Genomic DNA, 8,245 nt, shown 5'->3' with positions numbered 1-8,245 from the left:
CCTTGCCCTGTATGATGTGACTGCTGCAACTGGGTTGTAACAACACAAACCCCTGTGCGATTCCTCAGCAACACGTTACCCTTTTGTGAGGCATGAGACAGAAACACTTCAGAACATTGTTTTCCTCCATGGCCACTGCCATGAGGAGGCTCAGAAGTGTGGGTGCAGCCCTCGCCGTGATGTGCAGGCAGCAGGACAAGCCCCTGAGTAGCTCACAAGCAGCCACGGGTGCCTGGGGGCTGGAAGTCCTTGTCTAGACGCGCTCACCTGGAGAGCAGAGAAAATGACAGCAGCAATGCAAGTAAAATGTTTCTCTGTGGTATGTAAGGCAGCACTAAAAAATTTGAAAGATTACAAAGATCAGCCTACCTGTACCTTTTAATGTATAGATAATAGAGACAACACCTTCCCGTGAGTCAGATGTTCAAATGCTATAGACTAAATATCTCTCAGGGAGCATTTTGGTGGCCATATAAACCCAAGCAACCTGAAATGTGTGGCATTGCATTGCAGGCAGCACAGCGGCCTTAAGGTACCATCAGGCTGGGTTTTAAAACAGAGCCATTCTGAAGTTATCCCAGTTCTGTGTGGAGTAAGAAGTATGAAACATTTTGTAACACTTGTGACACACTCACCTCCCGGGTTAGATTCAGGTAAGTAAAAAAAATGACTGCTCAGAAGCACTTCACCTTTGTTCTCCTAATGTTGCTCTGCTGAGATCTAAAAGGTAATGGTCTGGTGGGAAAAAATAGAGGTGACTGTGTCTTTTCCTATTTTCAGAGCCCTAAACTTCTGTTCTGGTATGATGGTGGGTGCTGTTGAACCGATCAGACTGCATGGGACTTTCTGTCTCTTAAAAATTGTGAGCTAACCCACAGATTGGCAGGTCCTGGGAAAAACAGGAAAACCTCTTACATTTACGTGGCTCCACCGCTCAGTCCTTCAGATACCAGGAAAGAGCCAATGAAACAAGAAACGTCTTCAAAGTTTTGAGCAACTCAGGTTTAGTCAGCGACTAGTTAGGTCTCTCTTTTAAAACGAAGACAGGCCGGAGGCAGGCTGCGGTTCAAAGCTTCCACCCTCTCCGCCTCGACAGCACGCCCGGGCTCAGGAACCGGCGCCTCCCGGGGCCTGGTGCGGGCAGCCCCTTGCCCGGGGCGCGAGTCTCTCTCCCGAGCTGCGGGAAGAGGGGTGCGGGGTTCCCTCCGCTGCAGTACCGCGCCTCGCCGCGCACCGGCAACCGCGGGGCCGCCCCGGCGGGGCAGGAGTGGAGGGCGGGGAGGGCAGAGCGGCGGGGCGGGGCGCGGGGGCGGGCGGCGGCGGGGCGCGGCGCGGCGGGCGGCGGGGCGGTGCGGTGCGGCGGCGGGCGGCGGGGCGGCGCGCGCCCGCCCGCCGGTGCCGCGCGGGGCGCTGATGCCGCGCAGGGCCGGTCGCGCCGCGGGGCGGCGGGGCGCGCAGGGCGGGTGGCCGTGGGGCGCTCGGCCACGGGGCGCTCGGCCATGGGGCGCGGGATGTGGCTGGCGCTGCTGCTGGGCGCCGCCGCCGCTGCTGCTGCAGGTGGGTCGCGACCGTCCGGCGCTCGGCGTTCTCCGTCCTCCGCAGGCGTACGAGGTAGATACGGGGCCGTGCGTGCGAATGTGAGCGTGTGTGTACATGCACGTGTATATACGTGTATACGCCTATGTGTACGCACACGTATGTGTACGTGTGCATAGGTGCGCGCCTGCATCGAGTAGCACGAGTCCGTGTGCGCACCTATATACACACACGTATGCACGTATATATACACACGCACATAGGAATGTGCATGCGCGTGTATGTGCCTACATGCTGTGTATGCATATGTACGTACACAGTATGCATGTAGGTGTGTGTGTATCTATGTGGAAGGGGCCGGGGCTGCGCTCCCAGCCCCGCGCCCCTCGCCGCAGACAAAGGGGTCCGGGCGCCCCGAGGCTCCGGCGGAGCGGCGCGGGGAGCCGGGGCCGGGAGAGTTCGTCCCGGGGGCTGAGCACTGGCGAGCCGGGCGATGCCACGGGAGAGTTCGGCCCGACCGCGGAGCGCTGCGATGAGCAGCGGCGGGACGCGGAGGAAAGGCGCTGAGGGCTCCGCATCGCTTTTGGGTGGCGGTGCCCCAGCGATCGGGTTGCGGAGGGCGGCAGGCGAGGCAAGGAAGGCAGGGCAGGCAGCGTAGGCAGGGTTTTCAAAGCCCCCTCCCGCAGCATAAACACTTTGCGCTCAGATCTGCCCGCAGCGGGGTCCTGCCGCGCCACAGCGGAGACAATTGGGCATAAACAGTTTGCATAACGCTTCCTCGGCTGGTCGCAAGCCGAGTGCCAATTTTCTTCTTTAAAAAGAAGAAAAAACCCAGATGGGAAACAAACATTTAATCAGGCACAAGATATAAATGAAACATCACAAGGCAAGTGTTGCTAAAATGCTTAAGCAGGAAGCATATGATTTTCCATGGATGTTTTACAGGTGAGTCACGGTATTTGCTGCATGCTCTTACTCATTACTGAAGATCCCCGTCCAGTGGCATGTACAGTATATAGGATGGGAGTACTTAGTTGGGCAGATTCGTTAAGTGCAACTGAAGAAAAACACCTTTTCCTGGGCTGTGGCAGAGCAGTCGTGAGCTTGTGGCTGACAGCATGGAAATCTTTATGCTCTCATTTGTTCTTTTACTGAATTCCTGTGGCAGCCAGCATTACACTAGAAAGCTGTCACTTTTCATAACATGCAGTGCTCTGCATCCGTCATGCAACTCTTCCCAATTCAAGTGAAAACAAACACCCTTTCAAAGGGGGTTTCCTCTCCCCGCCTCCTGCCCCTGGGACCCTGGGACGGGAAGTGGGGTCTGTGTGCCAGCAGCATTTCTCAAACCCTACTGAAGCCAAGGTCCATGACCCCAAATCTGGTCTCAGGTGAGGAAGGGACCCTCCATGCCTGGCGCAAAGACAACTGCAGTCAGTGACCATGAGTGACTGGGGTTGGAGCATACCAGGAACTGAAAACAATCAAGTACTCTCGCCTCCCAGAGTCTCACATGGGAATTTGGTAGCCAGCCCCTCCTGTCTGGGCTCAGGCAAAGCCTTTCCTCTGCTCTGGGGACAGCTATGCTGAGTTCTGCCACCACCTCAGTCACCAGGAAACCTCCCACTGGCCGTGTCCTCCTCCACTGCCTCCCCAGGGGCAGTAACTGGTGGTTTGCAAAAAAACAAAAGGACTTGATGAACACAAACAGTAATCTCGACCTGTCTCAGGGTGCTGACTGAGCCCTGCTCTTTTTATGTCTTTCCAAATCTGCTTTGCAATCCCGCAACTGAGGGAACCGCGGTAAATGTTCATCTGTTTGTTTAGCGACTAGCTGCACTGTGTTGCACGTAGCCAAAGAATTCAGGAAAGCAGCCAAAGACATAAATTAGGCAAACTTGTGGCAAGCCTAACTGATAATATGATAATAGCACTTACCTACCCCTCAGGAGAGCTGCGTACGTTAGTTAATGTTTATACAGTGGTTTGAAAAGGATGTCCAGGAGACGTAAGTGATATTACATCAATTTTACAGTTATATGTGTTTACTTTTCTACAGCAAATGTATTCTGCACAGTTAATATAGATCATCTCAGACACAGTTTTACCAGATCCCTGTAGAAGCTAACTTGACTGAGTATTTCTTGTTCACTAAGAGTTTCCCAAGACTGCTTACCCAGTGAAATCCAGAGACTGGATTCAGAAGTCTTTCGTAATGGGTACATAACAAGCAGCAGTCCACATCTTTTCTGAATAACTGGTATAGAAAACCTATATAGACCTGTGGTGGTAGAAATATTTTCTTTCCAGGGTGTTTTCTTGAAGAGCAGAAGGAGTGGGGAGTGCTGTCAGGCTCTGAAGGCTTAGCCTCTGCTAGTACATAATATAGCTTAATTGCAACTATGACAATGTAGACAAAAGCTGAATAAACCCCAAATAAAGGATTTATTAGATGCTAAACTGAAACAACCTTTGGACATAATAAAAATGCCAAGAAGAGGTCATAATAATTGGTGCACAAAGCTGACTGTATATGACTGGCCCAGCGATAAAGAAGACATTATGCACTTTGGCTGGTTTAGCTTGCCCACATCCAAGGCATTAGAGCTTTTCTTTTTATTTTAAACAGTTATGGTACATCAGATACAGCCTTGACCTACTGTTACATTTATTAATAAAGAGGTGGAGTGTCACTAATCAAACGTTCCTGCACCAGGAGTGTTACATTGCAGATGGTTTCACACCAAACCCCATGGTGATTTTATTTTTCTTTGACAGTTTAACTGTGGATTTTTAAATCGACAAGACTTCCAGAGAAACTTGAACAGAAACCACAGAGCCTCAGCTGCAAGGCAGCTTGCCAGCGTCATTTCAACCAAGGATTATTTATGGGTTTTCCCCCTTTATACACATCAGTGACAGCCTTCCCAAACTTAAGTGGTGTTTCAATTCAACCGTGGCCTCAGCAGCAGTTGGGGACTGTGGCAAGATTTGGGCTAGGGATGGAGGGGTGGGAAAGGGGGTGAAGATTTGAGGTCATTGGTGGCAGGAGATATTCCCACCAGCTTTTGCACCCCCAACACCCAATCTGTCACATGGTGAGCTGGGGTGCAGTGATGCTGTCCCCCCACAGCCATCTCCTGGTCTCCCACCACCACACTGCCTGGGCTGCCCCAGTGTCGCTGGCAGCTTCTCCCCTTCCCCAGCACCACCTGCATCCCCTTGGAGGCCTCGGTGCAAGGGTGACTTGGCCACGGCCGCTGCCCCCGAAGCCTCAGCCCTGCTCTGGCTCCCTTGGGACAGCAGTGTGAGGTGGAGGCATCCCTCATGCCACGCTGCCTGCTCTGCTCTGCAACTGGGTGGTGATTTTCCCAAGCACGGAAGCCCTGAGGGGTTTTTGGTTTGTTTTGCTGTTATAGACACACTGAACTTTGTGGATGGGAGCGATGAGCAGCTGTGCCACACTCTCCCTCAGCCCTTCCTGGGGTCAACAATACTGGCGACACGTGGTCTTGGCAGGGGCAGTGTCCCCAAAAATCATGCCATGGGGTACATCTTCTCCTGCCAAGGTGTGGTGCACCCGCCTCGGGAGTCAGCCTCATCCCCACGCTCTTCTCTTAGAGAAGTGATTGTGCCACTGTACTGGGCACCGGTGAGGCCGCACCTTGAACAGTGTGTTCAGTTTTGTGCCCTTCATCATAAGAAAGACATTGAGGTGCTGGAGAGAGTGCAGAGGAGGGTGACAAAGCTGGTGAAGGGTCTGGAGCACAAGTCTGATGAGGAACAGCTGAGGGAATGGGGACTGTTTAGCCTGGAGAAAAGGAGGCTGAGGGGAGACCTTGTCACTGTTTGCAACTACCCTGAAAGGAGGTTGTAACATGGAGGGGGTTGATCTCTTCTTCCAAGTAGCAAGTGATAGGACAAGAGGAAATGGCCTCAAGTTGTGCCAGGGGAGGTTTAGGTTGGATATTAGGAAAAAATTCTTCACAGAAAGAGTTGTCAGGCACTGGAACAGGCTGCCCAGGGAAGTGGTTGAATCACCATCCCTGGAGGTGTTTAAAAGGCATTTAGATGAGGTTCTTAGGGACATGGTTTAGTGCTAGAGTTAGGTTATATTTGGACTCAATGATCCTGAGGTTCTCTTCCAACTGAAACAATTCTGTGAATCTATGATTCTCTCTGCCTCACAGGTCTGGGCAGCGTGGCAGCAGCGGGCAGTCCCTGCGAAAAGGCCTGCAACCCCCGGATGGGCAACCTGGCACACGGGCGGGCGCTGCGGACGGAGACAGCCTGCGGGCGCCATGCTGCCGAGCCCTTCTGCGCCTATGCCGAGGACGCCCAGCGCCGCTGCAAGCGCCTGGCCTGCAGCCGCTGCAGTGCAGCCCACGCAGGGCTGGCACACCCCCCTGCCGCCATGGCTGACTCCCCCTTCCGCCTGCCCCGCACCTGGTGGCAAGCAGCCCAGGATGCCCCCCAGGAGACCATCCGGCTGGACCTGGAAACCGCCTTCTACTTCACCCACTTGATTTTGGTCTTCAAGTCGCCCAGGCCGGCTGCCATGGTGCTGGAGCGCTCCCAGGACTTCGGCGAGACGTGGAAGCCTTACAAATACTTTGCTGCTAACTGCTCGGCCACCTTCGGTCTGGAGGACGACGTGAAGCAGAGAGGAGCCATTTGCACTTCCAGATATTCGAGTCCCTTCCCCTGCACCAGAGGAGAGGTAGGTCTGCCGGATTCGGGAAGGGAAAGGCCTCACTCAGCCCCCTTTCCCTCTGCAATCTCCACTCCAGCCTTTATGCTTATTTATTGCACTGGCATCCCTTCTTACTAATTTATTTCACAAGGTGAATTAACATAATTCATTCCAAGGTGATGCAGGCACCACCCTCCCTCTTGCTTTGCTGAGCTCGTAATACCCTTTTCTTTCCTAAAAGCTCCTCTCCCCTCGCACAGGGAAACTCCCTCACACAACTGCAAATGAGGTGGATGCTGCCAGCTTCTCGGGAAAGCCAAAGGGGATGTTGCTTTTGACAGTCTTTTCCAGATCTGGCAGTCTTGTGGTTTTGGGGTGACTTTGACCAAAATGCAGCTATGTTAAAATTGAATGTGTCCAGATTTACTTTTAATAGTGATTGCCTTCATGGACAAGTGTGTAACCAGTGAAAATATCTATTGACCACACTGAACCATGGTTGCCATAAACCAGATTAGCCAGGTAATTAAGAAATTTATAACTCATCTTTTTTTCTTTTCTTTTTTCTTTTCTGTGCACACATATGAAAAAAGCATGAAAAAATGAAGAAGAACATCATGTTTGCTAAGAGGAAAAATTTCTGTGAAAAAATCAGGTTACTTTCAATATCAGAAGCAGCAGATAACACATCATGCACTTGGAGGTACTGCCAATAATACTCTTCTCTTTGGTGCCTAAGCCTGTCCCACGGTGCTGGAAAGACTCCCCTGGGTCCCACAGCCGTGGGGCTGCCCGCCCACATCCCCAGTGATGGGGAGGTGTCCCAAGTGACCAGCCCTGGACTTTAGAGGCTGCTCCCTCTAGTGGCCTCATTTAATGAACTTGTCTGAAAGTTTAATCACATTTGAAATTGCCCTCTGACCAGCATTCATGCCTGAGAAAAATCACCTGTTCGGATCCCTCTGCAGTCATTTGGGATCAGCTCTAGCCATGCTCTGAATAACAAGCCACTCTCTACAGACATGCTGTGAACCCGTTGTTCACCAAGTGCATCTCTTATCTGCATCTCAGGAGGCAGCCAATGTCCTGCTCTAGGAGAAGCTGCCGTGTGCTCTGTGCTCTCGTCAGCTCAGAAACGAGGATCTCCAGACCTGCCAGACAGACCCAGAAAAGGGTTTAAATCAGGCAACTGGCGAGAGAGAGTGTTATCTTCCCTTCTTCTCCTGCCTCCCTTTGCTCATGCCCCCAAAAAGCTGCCTGAACTTCTTTTCACAGTGAAATACATAAAGGGGGTTTATAAGGAAGATGGAGACTTTTCATCATGCCTGATTCTGACAGGACAAGTGGCAACAGTTTTAAAATGAAATTGATTTAGATTGCATATAAGGAAGACATTTTTTATTATGAGGGTGGTGAGACACTGGAACAGGCTGCATGGAGAAGCTGGGATTCCCCATCCCTGAAAGTGTTCAAGGGCAGGCTGGATGGGGTTTTGAGCAACCTGGTCTAGTGGGAGATGTCCCTGCACATGGCAGGGAGGTTGAACTAGATGATCTTTAAAGGTCTCTTCCAACTGAAGCCATTCTGCGGTTCTGAATTGGGGCTAACTACAAAGTGTTGCAAAGGAAATTATGGATGTAGCTCTCTGGGAATTTTCCAGGCCCTCAGCACTTCTGTCAGCCTCTGTGTCCCACCACCTGCATCAAGGCTGTGCCAGCCTGTGATGCAGGGCAGAGACTGAAATCTATAGCTCTCAGGTCAGCCAGTGGGACATGTCTGGGGTACTCTGACTTGTACACTTCTTTTGCAGCTTTCCCAGGGATCATTGTCAGGGGTGAGAAACCCAGGGTGTCATTCAGGGCAGTGTTTGCTTCATTTGTGCCGGGTTCCATGTAGCCAGCACCCCGGCACAGTTTTCAGTGTGGTCACCACAGTGATGTACCTGCATACCGGGACAGGGGCTGTGTCTGGTGAGAACCTGTGCAAATATTTTGGGGATTGCCCTGTGCAGGTACT

At 52.1% G+C, this 8,245-nt stretch overlaps 1 protein-coding gene across 3 annotated transcripts in view; it reads left to right on the top strand.

Annotated features, from left to right (window-relative positions):
* The first annotated feature begins 1,456 nt into the window (after positions 1-1,456).
* The window catches only part of NTN4 (netrin 4), a 48,152-nt gene continuing 41,363 nt past the window's right edge, over positions 1,457-8,245 (top strand). For 2 of the 3 annotated variants that reach the window (XM_065829222.2, XM_065829221.2), the window contains exons 1-2: positions 1,457-1,611; positions 5,727-6,256. In XM_065829222.2, coding sequence (XP_065685294.1) covers positions 1,500-1,611; positions 5,727-6,256 — 642 coding nt within the window. In that variant the 5' untranslated portion in view covers positions 1,457-1,499. The remainder of the gene's footprint in view (positions 1,612-5,726; positions 6,257-8,245) is intronic. The other variant, XM_065829223.2, reaches the window with a different exon arrangement.

This window comes from Patagioenas fasciata, chromosome 1 (genome assembly GCF_037038585.1).
Source record: "Patagioenas fasciata isolate bPatFas1 chromosome 1, bPatFas1.hap1, whole genome shotgun sequence".
Classification (NCBI taxonomy): domain Eukaryota; kingdom Metazoa; phylum Chordata; class Aves; order Columbiformes; family Columbidae; genus Patagioenas; species Patagioenas fasciata.
This window is presented reverse-complemented; position numbering and strand designations above follow the sequence as displayed.